A 17266-nucleotide genomic window follows, 5' to 3' on the forward strand; every position below is an offset into this window, starting at 1 on the left:
TGGCTCAGTCGGTGGCTTGGATTTCCTGCTCACCCAGAACTCTACTTCTTCCTTTCCCTCTGCTCTTCCCCCATCTCATGTTTGCACTTTCTTTTCTTTCTTCTGAAATAAATAAAATAGGGATCCCTGGGTGGCGCAGCGGTTTGGCACTTGCCTTTGGCCCAGGGCGCGATCCTGGAGACCCGGGATCGAATCCCACACCGGGCTCCTGGTGCATGGAGCCTGCTTCTCCCTCTGCCTATGTCTCTGCCTCTCTCTCTCTGTGACTATCATAAATAAATAAAAAATTTAAAATAAATAAATAAATAAATAAATAAATAAATAAATAAATAAATAAATAAAAGAGGGGCACCTGGGCAGCTCAGTCGTTGACCATCTGCCTTCAGCTCAGAGCATGATCCTGGGGTTCTGGGATCGAGTCCTGCATAGGCCTCCACGCAGGGAGTCTGCTCCTTTTTTTCTTTTTTTAAATGAGAATTTTTTTTTTTAATTTATGATAGACATAGAGAGGAAGAGAGAGAGGCAGAGAAACAGGCAGAGGGAGAAGCAGGCTCCATGTCAGGAGCCCAACGTGGGACTTGATCCGGGGACTCCAGGATTGCACCCTGGGGGATCCCTGGGTGGCGCAGCGGTTTAGCGCTTGCCTTTGGCCCAGGGCGCGATCCTGGAGACCCTGGATCGAATCCCACGTCGGGCTCCCGGTGCATGGAGCCTGCTTCTCCCTCTGCCTATGTCTCTGCCTCTCTCTCTCTCTCTCTGTGTGTGTTTGACTATCATAAATAAATAGAAATTTAAAATAAATAAATAAATAAATAAATAAAACTCAAAAAAAAAAAAAAAAAAGGATTGCACCCTGGGCCAAAGACAGGCACTAAACTGCTGAGTGACCCAGGGATCCCCGTGGGAGCAAGCCTGCTTCTCCCTCTGCCTATGTCTGCCTCTCTCTGTGTCTCTCATGAATAAATAAACAAAATCTTAAAATATTTTTTTCTGAAATGAGAGGGGCACCTGGTGGTGCAGTCAGTTGGGCATCTGATTCTGGGTCTCTGCTCAAGTCGAGATCCCAGGGTCACGAATCCAGCCCTGTGTGGGCTTGGTACTCTGCTGTAGTCTCCCTAACACTCTCTCTCCCTCTGCCCCTCCCCCTGCAAAGCTTCTCTCTGTCTCTCATAAGTAAGTAAAGAAATTAAAAAAAAAAAAAAAGTAAAGAAATAAAGATGAAATGAGAACATTTAGGATATATTGGATTAGATAAAATATATTAAGATTCATTTTACTTGTTGCTTTCTACCTTTTTATTTATTTTTTAAAAATATTTTATTTCTTTATATACTTATTTAGAGAGAGAGAGGGAGAACAAGCAGGGGGAGAGGCAGAGGGAGAGGGAGAAGCAGACTCCCTACCAAGCTGGGAGCCCAATGTGGGGCTGGATCCCAGGACTTGGAGGTCATGACCTGAGCTGAAGGCAGATGCTCAACCATCCAAACCACCCAGGTGCCCCTAGAAAGTTTTAAATTACCTATGTGGCTTGCTTTTTTTTTTTTTCTAGTGGATAGGGCTGAGCCAGAGAGCACTTATTGACAGCAAGGATTGTTCTGAGTACTAAATATATAGTATCTCATTTAATCCTACACTGACTCTGAGAGGTGGCTAGTATTCATCTTTCTGCAGAGGTGGAAATCTGAGGTGCAGGGAGTAAATGGCCAGAGATTCATCAAGGAGTATAGCGGGGGTTTGAACCTGGGTAGGAGTCCCTCTGCCTAACCAATGTGCACTTAACCTCTACCTAACTCTGTGCTGGGACATCCATAGCCATCAGGGTGGAAGGAGCAGCACAGAGACATTCCACGGACTAGATGGGCCTCTGCTTTCTTGGTGGCTGTTTCCTTATCCTGGAAACTCTGAATTCAGTTTTAGCAGCGGTGTCTGTCTGCCTTGTCAATGCAAGTTAATCTTCTTTTAAAAAAATCTATGATTATTGGGTTTTTAAAAAGATTTTACTTATTTGTTCATGAGAGACACAGAGAGAGAGGCAGAGACACAGGCAGAGGAAGAAGCAGGCTCCATGCAGGCAGGGAGCCCAATGTGGGACTTGATCCTGGGACTCCAGGATCACGTCCTGAGCCAAAGGCAGATACTCAACCACTGAGCCACCCAGGAATCCCAGGAAGCATACTTATTTTTTTTTAAGAGTAAAGTATTAATACTTTATTTATTTGAAGGTTTTATTGATTCATGATAGACATAGAGAGAGGGAGAGGCAGAGACACAGGCAGAGGGAGAAGCAGGCTCCGTGCAGGGAGCCTGATGCGGGACTCGATCCCGGGACTGCAGGATCGTGCCCTGAGCCAAAGGCAGGCACCGAGCTGCTGAGCCACCGAGGGATCCCCCATACTTATTTTTTTTTAAAGATTTTATTTATTTATTCATAGAGACAGAGAGAGAGAGGCAGAGACACAGGCAGAGGGAGAAGCAGGCATCATACAGAGAGCCTGATGTGGGACTCGATCCTCGGTCTCCAGGATCACGCCCCAGGCTGCAGGCAGTGCCAAACCGCTGCGCCACCGGGGCTGCCCCCAGGAAGCATACTTATAAAGGTCCACTAAGCACTCTCTAACTCAGCCCTATCCACTAGAAACAAAATGCAAGCCATGTGTGTAATTTACAATTTCCTAGTAGCCATATATAAAAAGATAAAAAGAAACAAGTAAAATTAATGTTAAACCTTTCCAGTATATCCTAAATGTTACTGTATCAACTTGTAATCAATATAAAAAAATATGACTCTGCTGACCCTTCTGTCTCCCCATTTTTACTCCCCACCTCATATTTCATGCTGCACATTCCTTCTAGTCCTTTTAAGGCACCATGGCCTCTGTCTTTTCCACAGGCTTTGCATATGCTGCTTTAGGCAGCTGGGAATGGTGGAAGGCTATTCATCCTTCATACATGCCTATTTGCTCTTCTGCCTGCCTTTTTGGTCTGGAAACCCGAAGAAGGCAGGCATCATATCAATTTTATTCATCACTGTATCTCCAGCCTGAGTACAGCTCTTGGTACAGTGAAGACACTGTTAAATATTCACCACTGAGTGAATTAATGAGTGACTTCACAACTGATCTTCTGTGTCTTCAATTAAACTGAACTTTCTGAGGAAAGGCACTATGGTTTGCTCTGTTCCAACTGTCGGCATAATGCACCAGTCATTCAGCAAATATATACTGAGCAGCACCTCCTCTATGCCACACACATACTAATGGACACGGTTTCTGCCCCATGTGCTTTTAGTCTAATAGGATGAGAGACATTTATCAAATAATCCCACCACTACATGTAAATTGCAGTAATGAGAAGTGCCTACAAAACAGAGATACATTAAAGGTGTTGGATGGCATGAGATATTGTGACTGACCAGATGGGGAGCAGTCTTGGCTCTTGAATTTTAATACAAGAGGATGTGGCAGTCAGAGGTGAACCACTTGATTCTGCCTTCAATGATCTTGTTACCCAGATCAAGGAATCGTGGCTTCCAGATACAGGGTTTTCAGGGCAAGGCTACACTCTTCCAGGGCATCCCCAGCCTGTGGCTGAACACGATGGGGGTACTGGGGCTTGAACACTTCTGCCCAGTGGGCCTCCTCCAATGAGTTTTTGTTCTGGCACTCCCTGTTATTTATCTTTGTCAGATCAGAGTCCTTGCCCAATCCTGCTTCTTCCTCTTTCTCTTTCATGGGCATTAACTGCCCCACCCCCCACCCCCTCTAACTCAATATCTGCTTCCTGGAGGACTGGAAGGGTCCTCCAAGACTTGACCTAGAGGGTCTTGGGATCTTGGGAGCTGGATTCTTGTGGGCAAGGAGACTTGAAGTTGTACTTACAGAGCATTTTTATGTAGAATGGACAAACTATCATCATCCTTTGCAAAGAGTGGGGAAGGGCTGATAGTAATAAATGCCTCTATGAGAATTAATTTTGTTTTTTAAAGATTTAACTTATTTATTCAGGAGAGACAAAGACAGAGAGAGAGGCAGAGACACAGGCAGAGGGAGAAGCAGGCTCCATGCAGGGAGCCCGACATGGGACTTGATCCCTGGTCTCCAGGATCACACCCTGGGCTGAAGGCAGTGCGAAACCGCTGAGCCACCTGGACTGCCCTGAGAATTAATTTTGATAGTAGCTATGAAGTATCTGGCACTCAATGAATGGCAGCTGTTATTATTACCTGAGTGCACAGGAGCAGAGCCCCTCTGGGCTCTGGGGTAGCAGTGGGTGTTTCAGGAAACTGTGCCTGGCACTGGGTGTAATCGCCTTGAAGTTTTTCCTTGAATGCCTTACTAAGGTGGGTTCCCCTCTGCTCCGTGCAGAGTTTTGGAAAAGCCTCCCTTTAGGGAGGGTGGACATGTGCAACATTAAGGGATATACAACCTTGAAAGTATTGAATCTGGCTTCAAAGGCTGGATTGCAGCCTGCACCAGAGAGCGACCCCAAGAAAGGTCCTCCAAAGGTTCCTTGTTTTGCTTGGTACTGATTTGGGGTCCTCCTGGGAGATGACCTACTGGGAGAGAGACAGACAAACTGGCGGACAAGCCTGAGTCTCCAGGGGATGAGTGGGTGACTGGTGGATGGACAGACACCGGTCAGACTGTGAGATGTCCAAGCCGATGGGTCTGTCAGCCAGACAGTCAAGCATGTGACTTTGAGGCCGAGACTGAGCGCAGGGCCCGCAGGTCTGGGAGCCTCCCGCCTGCAGGCTCGGCCGCGAGGGGGCGCCGCCGCCCCGCCCGGCCCGGCCCACTGCCGGCTGGGCGCGCGCTCGCGGCCGGCGGCGGGGCGGGGCCAGCGTCCGCACGGGGCGGGGCCGGCCGGCTCCGGGGGGCGCCCGCGGGCGGGGGGCGGGGCGCGGGGCGCGCGTGCTCGCGGGGGCGGGGCGCGCGCGGCGGCGGCGCGTTCCGTTCCCGGCCGAGGCTCGCGGCGGAAAAGTTGCGGGGCGGCGAGGAGCGGCCCCGGGACGGGCAGGGAGCGCGACGCCGAGCCGGCCCCCGGCGCCCGCGGCCCCGCCATGGACGACCTCGGTGAGTGAGCGGGAGGCCGAGGGAGGAGGCTGCGAGGGGCGCGCGGCCCCGGGCCTGGCGGGCGCGAGCGAGCGGCGGGGGGCCGCGGGGTCCGGCTCGGCTCGCCGCACGCCGGGCTTCCGCGGGGCGGGGGTCCCGGGCCAGGCCGGCCCCGCCGCGTCCTCACAGCCGCCAGCCCCCGCCTCGGGTACGGCCGCGCCTCGGGACCCCGGACCCCGGACCTCGGAGACCCTGCCCCCGGGGTCAGCTTGCACCTTAGGGACCTGCCGCCCGCCCGCCCCCCCGCCCCGCCTCCCCTCCCCTCCCCCTCCCCGGGACCCTCCCTTCACAGCCGGCTCCCCCAGCCCCCACCTCACGGATCGACCGCCCACCTCGGGGGAGCAGCAGCTGCCTGCACTCCCGGTGGACCTGCGCCCACCCCTTTAAGGGCCCCGACTTCAGGGGTAGCCCCTCTAAGCCCACCCCTTTCATTTCGCAAGTTAGAGAAGAGCCTCCGCTGACCACACCCCCACAAAGACAAGTTTCTCCTCTGTCCCCATTAACCACCCCCCACCCCAGGTCTGGGCGCCCTGTTTCGTCGCCGGTCACTCCATTTCGCCGGGTGCCGTGTCCAGTCTGGACCAGCCCCTCCCCTTTCCTATCACAGATCAGCCTAATCCTAGAAGAGTAAGCCGGGGAGACATGACCCCCCCCACACACTCCCAGATTCTGGGGCAGCGCCAGGGGAGTGAGGTGGGAAGCGGGCCCCAGGGTATGGCCATCTCTGGACTTGCCCCGCTGGCAGAGTTCCTCCCACCCCCCAGCATCGAACCTTGCTGGAGGCCACACAGGTAAGGAGGACAGGATGCCCAGAACAGAGTTTTACTGTTTTCATGTTATCAGAGCTCCAAAACTACTCTTTTCAGTCCAGTCTTGATCTGGTGTTAGGACAGGGAAAAGTATCTCCTGGAACCTGACACTAAACCCAAGGGGGTTGATGCCAGGGTTCTAGGAATGCCTTGAATGGCCTGAACCCTAGAGTGAGAGGATTCACTCTTCACTCTGTCTCCCTGCCCTTCATGCCTGTAGCCAGAGGGCCTTTGAGCTGGGGAGGTAAGGGGTGGGGGCAGTTTCTTCTCTGTAGGAGCCTTGTCTTCCCACTCTGGACTGTGGGTGGCTTGTGTGACCACTGATTCTTTCTGTGTCCCAGGCTCTGAGAAGTAGATTCATCAGACAGCACTGACTAGCCTCCCCCAAGCACACAGGGCACTGAGTGAAGACTGGCTATTCGTAGGCCCTGGACTTCCAAGGGGACAGGGAGGAGGACCGCCAGCTTCCTTTTGAAAAAGATCAGGGTGCCTCTGAAAGAACTGGTGATGGGGATGGTGTATAGTCCTGCCTGTTTTGCAGAGCATGATGGCTGCCAAGCATACTTCTGCCTTTGGGTCAGGATTGGCACCCATTTTTCCAACACACTCAAGGTTGGCGTAGCTTGCAGGCAGGTATTTTTTTCACATAAAAAATAAGCTGAAAGGAGACTGGGGCATAGTTTTTGAATCAGGATCTGAAAGTCTCCAGGCTTTCCCAGCAGGAACTGGGTAGCAGAGTTAGAGTTTCTAAAATGCTGATGTGTTTCTGTTGCTTCTATACGGTCCTTTCCACACAGTACTGTTTGAAGGTCTGAGAAAGTTTTGTAGAGTTGCTGCTGGAGTCCAGAATTCCTGTCCTCTGACAGTCTTCCATTTAGGGCCAGGAAACGGAGTTAATCTCAAGGAAAGAGTATACTGGCAGGAGGAGACTGCAGGAATTGAAATTTGCTGCTTATGGAGTACTTCCCCATACCTCAACTTGTCCCGTCCTCCCTTCCAGCAGCCCTTTGTAAGAGCCCCTTATTAGGGCCACTGCTGTCATTAGTACCTGCCTTTTACAACTGGAGAAAACAGACTAACAAGAGACAGACTTGCCCAAGGCTGCACCACCACAGAATGAAAAAAACATGACTAAACCAAGTCCTTAGCTCCTAGATCTGCAGCTCTTGTGTATCAAGAGGCCTTTCTTCCTGAGGAGGGGGTGAAGGAGGGGTCGCAGGGGTGACGGCTGCCACCTGTAACTTCTGCTGCCTTCCAGCACAGACTCCCCAGTTGTCAGGGCTGCCTGACTTCCTTGGCCTAAGCTCCCAGGAGGCCAGCCATGCCTGGCTGCACTGCAGCCCCAGGGTGGGAGCAGTGGGGCGATCAGGAAGGGGAGAGGAATTTGCCTCTGTGCTCAGGCCCCATCAGCTGTCTGGATGGCTGCTCAACACACTGCCTGTCAGCTGTTTTCCTTAGTTAGGGTGGACACAAAGGCCAGGCCTCTTGTTTTTATTTTTCTCCTGAGAGTGCTCTCAGCTGTGAGCCTCCTGGTCCCTGAAACAGAGTTTATGGTTTGTCTTATGGCAAGGCTGGAGGGGGCAGTCTCTGTTGTGACTTTAGTTTTTTTTGGTCTTAAAAATTGGGGAACTCCTCCCTCCCCATAGCTGCTAGTGACAGACTCACCACCATGTGCTGTTTAATAAGTTACAAATTTATAGCTCTTTGGGCAGGAAAGCATAAACACTGCCCTTCCCTGTGTGTTCTCTCCTCTTTGTGCTGTGGGGTGGCTGCTGGTGGCTTTTCCCATGACTGTTTAGATGCTGGTTTGGCCTGGAGTTTGCTCTGTTGAGTTCTGGCTAGAGTTTCCTGGACAGAGTTCCCACAACACTGAGATGTACTCTGATTACGGTTTCGAACCCAGCTCCTCGCTCTCCCCTTGATCATGTTGCTCCTGCTCTTGGGGGGCTGTGATCACAGCTGCGGCCCAGTAATGGTCACGTGTGCTTGATGAGAGACAGGCATCGGACTCAGCACTTTAGGGGTCTGATCACTGCCATTCCAATTGGGAGGTGTTTTATCTCCACTTTATAGATGGAGAAACAAGCTCTGGGAGGTTCATTGGGGGGAAGCTGGGATTGGAACCCAGACTGATCCAATTCCAGATCTGGTCATCTAAATCATCATAATATTAAGTGCTTGGTGAGGTGACTAACTGGGGGGTGAGCCATGGGTCTGCTGAGTAATTGCTAGTTACCTTCAAAATTTGTGCCCTGGGGGCCATCCTGTATAAATGGCCTCTCGAAAAGGGTGGGTCCAGTTGAGACCTTGATAGCTTTGCCTTCCCATCTCTTAGAGGGGGAGCAGCCAGCTGTTGGCCATGCCCAGTTGCTGCTAGAAACTGGACATGTCTTCTTTCAGCTTCTCAGCAGTCTTGACCCCCTGAAAAACAGTGCCTCATTGTCCTTAGGGGGAGTGCTAGGGGGGGCAGGGGAGTTGCCTGGGGCATTCCGGGCTATGGAGCCTCCCTGTTTCCATGGAAAGTCTGGACTTTGGGCTTGCCTGTCTGTGGTGGCTCTGTGTGTTAGGCCAGGGTCAGGGCACCCAGCTGCTGGGCCTGCATCAGAGGCAGTCCGGGGAGTGATGGTGTGTTCTGCGTCAGCACTGATCTTGTCCGGGGCTGTACACTGGTGAGCCCAAATACTCCTGGGCTCTGAACCCCGGGGTATTTGATTCTTAAACAGGTGCCCTTTCCATTGTGCTAAGCTGTCTGCTTCCTGGGCAGCACCAGCTCAGTGTAGAGAGGTTTGGGTTGCTGGGGCCACAGCCCTGCTGCTGTGGGTTGGAGACCTTCCAAGGGAGCATCGCAGTATTCCCTCCAGCTTCCCTAGTGACAGTCATGCACTGGGAAGCTGGGTGGGTCCTTGGCTGGAGGGGCCCACAGAAGACCAGAGTTACCGCTGAGGCACCGAGCAGCACCGCTCCCCCATATAACTCTTCTTGCATGGAGTGTGCTGGCCCTCTAAAGCTTCCCTGGGCCTCTGCCTTGGCCCAAGGCCAGAAAGTTGAAAACTTTCACGCTCATTGCAGTTGTTCCCTGGGTTGGCCTGGTCTCAATAACAAACATTTGTAGAACTCTTTCCCATAATGTTTATTGAGCACTTACTATGTACAGGCACTGTACTGGGCACCTTACATGCATTGTTTCACTGACTTATGTTGGCTGTAGGAGTCATGGATTCAATTATTACTGTTATCCATTTTACAAATAATAAAACTGAGGTACAGAGAGGGTTAGCTCCCTTGCCCAAATTCTGTTAACTAGTGACTGGCAGGGCTGGGGTTGAAATGCAGAGTCAGGCTTGTAACCGTGTTTACACCTCTGTTCGTGAAACTGGATTGGATCTTGCTTGCCTATTGGTTTAGTGGTTTTCCATATGCTAAAAATCTTTCCTGCCCCCTCCGCACAGCTCCCATTCTCTGTTTGGTCTCCCACATCTATCTTCTTCCTGCTTTTGGGCTTCTTCCCTATCTTTTACTCATTTGTTCTTTCTTGGGATGGGCTGCTAGGCACTTGTGGCAGAGTCTCCCTCTCAGTGCCCTCCCATCCCCAGTCGCCTGTTCTCCTCAGGACAGAGGGTTGTCCTTTGAGGTCCCTCTTCTACTCCTGGTTGGAATAAAGCCCTCTGTGTCCCTGGCCCATACAGACATGCTCCTGTCTTCATTCAGGTGTTTGTACATTGCTGTCAGTTGGAGCCAGCCCATTTCCAGAGGAGGAAGTCGATGAAAATGTTTAAGGTGGAGAATTGAGGGTGTCCTCTGGGAGGGAGAGAGGGAGACAGAGAGTTAGGGGGCTGAGTTTTCCCAGAAACCTTGACAAATCACCTGATTAAAATAGGTGTCCAGGAATTATCTCCTTACCCGGGATAGGCCCATAGCCTCCCCAGCCCCCACTTTGCCTTTTCAGTTGGGGTCCTGTTAGGAGTCTCACATCTGGCCTGAAGTGTGCATTCACGTCCTGTTAAGTCTTCCAGCTAAAGAATTGATTGCCTAACCAGTGGGACTCAGGGCTGGCCTCTCCAGGGAGGCCTGGGATGCTGGGCCAGTGGCAGGCAGAACGTGTGGTTGGCCAGGCCCAGCAGAGCCCCTGGTGGCCAAGTTTTCCCTTAAAAATGGCTTTTTAATGCTTATTTCTTGTGTGATTGTGGTATTGTGGTTTTATGGGTGGATATTGTCATTGTTAGGTGCATGTTAAAAGTATTTAGGAGTGAAGTGTCATGATGTCTGCAACTCATTTTTTTTTTTAAGATTTTATTTATTTATTCTTGAGAGACACAGAGAGAGGCAGAGACACAGGCAGAGGGCGAAGCAGGCTCCTCACAGGGAGCCCGATGTGGGACTCAATCCCCAAACTGGGATCGTGCTCAACTGCTGAGCCACCCAGGTGTCCCAACTCATTTTTTTTTTTAAAGATTTTATTTATTTATTCATGAGAGACACACACACACACACAGAGAGAGAGAGAGAGAGAGAGAGAGAGAGAGAGAGAGAGGCAGAGACATAGGCAGAGGAAGAAAGCTCCATGCAGGGAGCCCGATATGGGGCTTGATCCTGGGATTCCAGGATGATGCCCTAGGCCAAAGGCAGGCACTAAACCACTGAGCCAGCCAGGCATCCCCATTAAAAAAATTTTTTTTTAATTTTAATTTTTTAAAGATTTTATTTATTTATTCATGAGAGACAGAGAGAGAGAGAGACAGACAGACAGACAGACAGACACAGGCAAAGACACAGGCAGAGGGAGAAGTAGGCTCCATGCAGGGAGCCTGACATGGGACTCCGTCCTGGGTCCCTGGGCTGAAGGTGGTGCTAAACCAATGAGCCACCTGGGCTGCCCCCCATTTTTTTTTAAAGATTTTATTTATTCATGAGAGACACAGAGAGAGGTAGAGACATAGGCAGAGGGAGAAGCAGGCTCCCTATGGGGAGCCTAATATGGGGCCTGATCCCAGGACCCTGGGATCATGACCTGAGCTGAAAGCAGATGCTCAACCACTGAGCCACCCAGGTGTCCCTGCAACTGAGTTTTAAATGATACAGTAGAAAGGAGGGGTATATATATATATGTGTGTGTATATATGTATGTGTGTATATATACATATATATATGTATGTATATATATATATATATATGTATGTATACACACAGAGCTTTCAAGCATGCCTGCATGTGTTTTTATAAAATGGCAAAATGTTAATGACTGAATCTAGATAGAGAGTATATGGGTGCTCATTGAAATGGTCTTCCAACTTCTCTCTCTCTGTATGTTTAGACACTGTCATGATCAAAAGTTGGGAAAAAGTTAAGAAAACATTGCTTATTCCATAGTGGGCTCAGGGTTATTCAGCCAGGAGTGTACATAGTGTCTCGGCCTCCTGTGATACTGTGCCAGTGGTGGAAAGGCTGGGTGGGCAGACAGGAGCCAGGCAGGCCCGGGATGATCAAGACTGGTAACCCTGAGCTCTGGTGGGGGCACACAGCCACAATGACCCATGCAGTAAAAAGCATGGGGCCAGCCAGAGACAGTGAACTTCCACAGTGTGGAGGCAGCCTCTGGGGTTATTTTGGGTGTGGTGACATTAATCAGACCAGGGTCAGGGCAAGGGAGATATTGGGCTGTGGTCAGAGTTTGGAGAGGGTTGCTTGGGTGGGATGCAGAGAGAGGCTTTACGAAAGAATAGCCTCTGGGCAGCTGGAGCCTGGGGGAGGGGATGAAATGCCATTTGCTTCACATCATGAACCTCTTATCTGTGGCCCAAAGAACACCACTAGCCTGTGGGCAGTGTGGGCCAGAGTGGCCCTGGGCTCTTCCCTGCAGCTCAGATCTGGCCATTCAGTCCTCCAACTTTAGGCTCCCAGTCCTAGAATCCCCACTCCCAGGTCCCTCTTGTCTTGTCTAACTCAAAGATGGGCCACCTTGGACTCCCATCTGTTTGGAAGAAATAGCCAGTGGCCCCCTTGGCTTTGAGGGCCTGATGCCTACTAGAAATGTTTTGGGAAGCCAGCAGGCTCTTTCTTGTAAGGGGAGCACTTCACTCGAGGGTCTTCTTTGAGACTCACGTCTGTCTGTCAGCATGCAAGGATGCAGAGGCTGGCCACTTGGTAGGGATGAAGGAGGGATCTTCCTAGTGAGGTCTCAGAGTGGTGTGTCATGGCCTTTCTCTGCCTGTTTGAAACACAGCACGATGTGTGTTTTATGGGGGGGAGGGGCGGTGCCGTGAGGAAGCCGTATGTAATTCTTGGCTGGGACTCAGGTAATTGTTTTAATGAAATGGAATGCAGCTTATTCAGAACTCACTTGGCAGAGACAGCCATGTTCTGTTCTGTTTTCTTGTTGGGGAGAGCAGGGTGCACATTTCCAGCTGTTTTGAATAGTAGAGCCCTGGATAAGCATGAAGGTGGGTGGAAGCCTCTGGGGAGCCCTTTTCAGTTTAGCTCATGGATCCTCATGCTGCTTGAGACACCTCTGGACAGCAGTCTGTGTATCCTTTTGAATAAGCCATGGAGACCTGGGCCCCGCTCTCGACAACAGAAAAATCTTGTTGAAAATGGGCCTACAGCCTGCCTCCTGCAGTGTTGGGAGTCCACAGGAGATGAGGGGTGTGGGACTGGCACACAATAGATAGACCCTCCATGGCTGTCTGTTCATTCACCCCACATGTCTCCCAACCTCACCACCTTTTATAAGCCTCTGTAGCCCTCTTCCCCTTATATCCCATCAGTGTAGACCTGATGTGGCCATCCGTGGGTCCCTTTTTCTTCTGGTTCTCTCTCTTTATCCATCTACCTCTTCTAACTTCTTCATCATGTCTTTACTTTGCTCCTTTTTTGTTTTTAGCACAGCCTGGGCCATTCTTTCACATTTTCTCTTTTGCTAAGAATGCATCCTACTCTTTAGTGGCCATATTTCCCCCTCTCTCCCTTGAGATCTCTTTTCTACAGACACACTCCCCCCTACTTCCTTCTCCACTTCCTTCTCTAATCCCTTCATGGGGGTCTACCTCTGTGTTATTCCAGAGGCTTTTGCTGGCTCCCTGTTTTGCTCCTAGGTACCTAGGTCAGTTTATCTACTTGCGTGACCTCTTTTTTTACTTACGTGCTGGCGACTCCTAAATTTATATTTCTACCCCTGACGTGGATTCTATTGTCCAGATTCTTCCGGCCGGCCTGCGCACCAGCAAAGACTCAGCTCATTTCCTCCTCACTGTCTCTTCATGGCCTCAGGCATTGTCTGCTCTCTTGGTTATTGTCCCCTTTTCTTCTCTTGGCCTATGTGACATCACAGGCCTTTGCTCAACACTTTGAGATTTAGGCAACATTTTTTGTGTGCCTCATCACTGTTGATGTGACTCTGACTGCAGTCCTTTGAGGTGGATGCTTGTTCCCCACCCCACCCCTTTTTAAAAAAGATTTATTTATTTATTTATTCATCAGAGACACAGAGAGAGAGGCCGAGACATAGGCAGAGGGAAAAGTAGGCTCCTCACAGGAGCCCTATGTGGGACTCTATCCCAGATCCGGGGATCACAACTGGAGCCGAAAGCAGCTGCCCAACTGCTGAGCCACCCAGGCATCCCTAGTTTTCTGCATTTTGAAGATGAGGAAGCTAAACTGCAGCTCAAGGGACTTAGGGACACACCCAGTGTCACCCAGATCCTGATGCAAGAGCTTGACCTGAGAGTGTGACCTTAGGTCTTCTGGCACCAAACTCATTCTCTTTTTGGTTCTTCGTACTGGAACCATAGGTTGGATTTGACCTGAAGACCTGTGTTGCTTGGCCTTCCTAGTATTTAAAAATATTCCAAATTACAGTTTCTTTTTTTTTTTTTAACAGATTTTATTAATTTATTCATGAAAGACACCGAGAGAGGCAGAGAACAGGCAGAAGGAGAAGCAGGCTCCATGCAGGAATGGCGATGTGGGACTCGATCCCGGGACCCCGGGATCATACCCTGAGCTAAAGGCAGATGCTCAACCACTGAGCCACCGAGGTGTCCTTACAGTTTGATTCTTAAACAACATGGTTTTAAACTGTGTGAGTCTACTCATACGTGGTTTTTTAAAAAGATTTTGTTTTATTTTTTTATTATTTTTTCATGAGAGACACATAGAGAGAGAGACAGAGATGCAGGCTCCATGCAGGAAGTCTGATGTGGGACGCAATCTTGGAACTCTGGGATCACGCCCTGAGGCAAAGGCAGATGCTCAACTGCTGAGCCACCCAGGCATTCCTATACATGGTTTTTTTAAAAAAGTAAATACAGTATGGTTCTGTCAATGCATTTTCTCTTCCTTATGATTTCCTTAACATTTGCTTTTCTATAGCTTACTGTATTGTAAGCATACAGTATGTAACATACAAAATATGTACATAAGATATACACAAAGTATGTTTTCTTTGACTGTATTATTAGTAAGGCTTCTGGTCACTAGTAAGCTATTAGCAGTTAAAATATGGGGGACTCAAAAGTTACATGTGGATTTTCATAATTGACTGACATAAGCTGCTTATTAAAGTTTTGATGTTATTAAAAAAAAAATTCTATGTGAATTTTCAGCTTTTCAGGGAGTCAGTGTCCTTAACCCACATGTTGTTCAACCATCAACTATGGTTGCCAACATTTAAAACATTAGGAGTTACACATAAAAATCCATATGTTGGGGATCCCTGGGTGGCGCAGCGGTTTGGCGCCTGCCTTTGGCCCAGGGTGCGATCCTGGAGATCCGGGATCGAATCCCACGTCGGGCTCCCGGTGCATGGAGCCTGCTTCTCCCTCTGCCTGTGTCTCTGCCTCTCTCTCTCTCTCTGTGAATATCATAAATAAATAAAAAAATTTTTTTTTTAAATCCATATGTTGTGTCTTTTGAAGAATCAGTTGGCTGCACTGGATGCCCATCTTCCAAGGCACCACTGGGTTGGCCTCTACAGCCCCAGCCCTCTTGTCGGTCCTCTTCTGTTGCCTACAGTAGGCTAAGCTCCTTTGTACATATTCCTGCCTGACCCTGCCAGGGGAAGTTCTAAGAATGCTCTCTTTCTGCCTCATGTTCATGGCATATACACATGTGCTAAATCTAGGGGGTTTCTTTTTTCTTTTTTTTTTTAAGATTTTTTTAAAGATTTAATTAATTTATTTATAAAAAAGTAATCTCAACACCCAACATGGGGCTCGAACTCAACCCTGAGACCCAAGAGTTGCATATTCCACTGGCTGAGCCAGCCCGGCATCCCATCTAGGGGCTTTCTTTTCTTTTTTTTTTTTATTTATTTTATTTTTTATTTTTATTTTTATTTATTTTATTTTATTTTTATTTTTTTATTTTTTTTTTATTTATGATAGTTACAGAGAGAGAGAGAGAGAGAGAGAGAGAGAGGCAGAGACACAGGCAGAGGGAGAAGCAGGCTCCATGCACCGGGAGCCCGATGTGGGATTTGATCCGGGGTCTCCAGGATCGCGCCCTGGGCCAAAGGCAGGCGCCAAACTGCTGCGCCACCCAAGGATCCCTTTTTTTTTTTTTTTTTAATATTTTATTTATTTATTGATGAGAGACACAGAGAGGCAGAGACACAGGCAGAGGGAGAAGCAGGCTTCATGCAGGGAGCCCGATGCGGGATTCAATCCCGGGTCCCCAGGATCATGCCCTGGACTGAAGGCGGCGCTAAACTGCTGAGCCACCCAGGCTGCCCCCATCTAGGGACTTTCTTAAGCTTCATTTTCTGCATTAGATATCACTTCTGACCACTCCAAGCACTTAGCTTTGCCTAGAGTCTGGATCTTTGTCCAAGTTGCAGGAAATTGCCTCCTTACCTGTCTCCCCTCCCCTTCCTCCTTTTATATCTGTGCAGCTGGTACCTTGAGAAGGCTTTTTTCTGGTTCCAACCACCCAACCTCTTGACCTTCCCACTTCAATATAACTTCACAGATCTAATGTAAATTGGGCTTCTTTTCTTTTCTTTTTTAGATATTTTATTTATTTGAGAGAGAGAACACACAGAGGAGCACAAGCAGAAGTGGCAGAGGGAGAAGCAGATTCCCTACTGAGCAGGGATCCAGATGTGGGGGCTCGATCTCAGGACCTACCTGAACTGAAGGGAGATGCTCTACCAAATGAGCCACCCAGGCACCTCCTCCTTGTAAAACTCCAGCCGTTGCTTTGGGGTCTTGGCTTTCTCTGTCATCTCTTCACTTTGCCAGTCAGCTGCCTGTGTTTGCAGTGGCCTTAGTGGAAAACATTTATTTATTTTTAATTTTTAAATTTTGTTACTTTTTTTTTAAATTTTTTTATTTATTTATGATAGTCACACAGTGAGAGAGAGAGAGGCAGAGACATAGGCAGAGGGAGAAGCAGGCTCCATGCACCGGGAGCCCGACGTGGGATTCGATCCCGGGTCTCCAGGATCGCGCCCTGGGCCAAAGGCAAGCGCCAAACCACTGCGCCACTCAGGGATCCCAAATTTTGTTACTTTTTTACAGTGTTGAATAGTAGTGAGTAAAGAGGATAGGTGGCAAACATGTAGTGCATATGAGCCTGGTTGAGCATTCAGCTGAATCTGACCTGGGTTATCTCCTGGGAGGATGTGATTTGGGACTCTTATGGCCCTGTGGGGTAGAGAGCTTGGGGGCACAGCTCTACAGATAAGATAGTTGTCCCTTAGTGCTGGTGGTATTAGGTTGGGTTTTGGTTATAAGACATTGCATTTCCCCAGAGCCTCTTTGGTGGCTTTGGAGAGGAAGTGGCTGGGGAAGGAGGTCGTTCCGTGGCTTGGTTTATACTAACTGCTCATGTAACACTAACATTTGAGAGCTGCCACAGAGACTGGCCCTAGGATCCACTTCCAGTTCAGCACTGGGCTTGTCCCAGAATCCATAGGCCTTCCTCTGTCAAGGAAGGCTGTGAAGGATGCTCTGTGACATCTCTGAAGCCTCATAGGATGGGTCTGGGCCAGTGAGGCTCCAAGTAGCGGTAAAGAAAGGGAGAGTTTGGTTTTTGGACCATAAGCTGAGGTCTTTGTCAGTGAATGAGTCCAGCTAAAGCAAGAAGCTGTCCCAGTAGCTAGGCTGCCCTGCTTGCCTCTGTGCCTTTTAGGGGTAGTTGATCTGTTAGGTCAGCCCTGGGCCCTATGGGAAGGTAGAAATGGCTCAGAGAGTCTTGGCCAGGCTTTTTCTCGCTGTTTCCAGGAACATTCCTCTTCCTTAGGTGGAAATGGGAGTGTCCCACAGCCTGCACTTGGTTTCCTCTGGACTTGCCATCCCCCGCCCCTGGATTCCTGGCCTGGCTGACCCACTGGGGTGGTTTCTCATCACTGCT

General features: G+C 49.5%; 1 protein-coding gene across 1 annotated transcript in view; it reads left to right on the forward strand.

Moving 5' to 3' along the window:
* Positions 1-4919: 4919 nt before the first annotated feature.
* Positions 4920-17266, forward strand: part of PXN (paxillin) — a 48801-nt gene continuing 36454 nt past the window's right edge. Inside the window, exon 1 of the mRNA XM_055322387.1 lies at positions 4920-5072. Within this exon, the coding sequence (XP_055178362.1) occupies positions 5060-5072 (13 nt within the window). The 5' untranslated portion in view covers positions 4920-5059. The remainder of the gene's footprint in view (positions 5073-17266) is intronic.

The sequence above is a fragment of the Nyctereutes procyonoides genome, unplaced genomic scaffold (genome assembly GCF_905146905.1).
Source record: "Nyctereutes procyonoides isolate TBG_1078 unplaced genomic scaffold, NYPRO_anot_genome, whole genome shotgun sequence".
Lineage (NCBI taxonomy): Eukaryota > Metazoa > Chordata > Mammalia > Carnivora > Canidae > Nyctereutes > Nyctereutes procyonoides.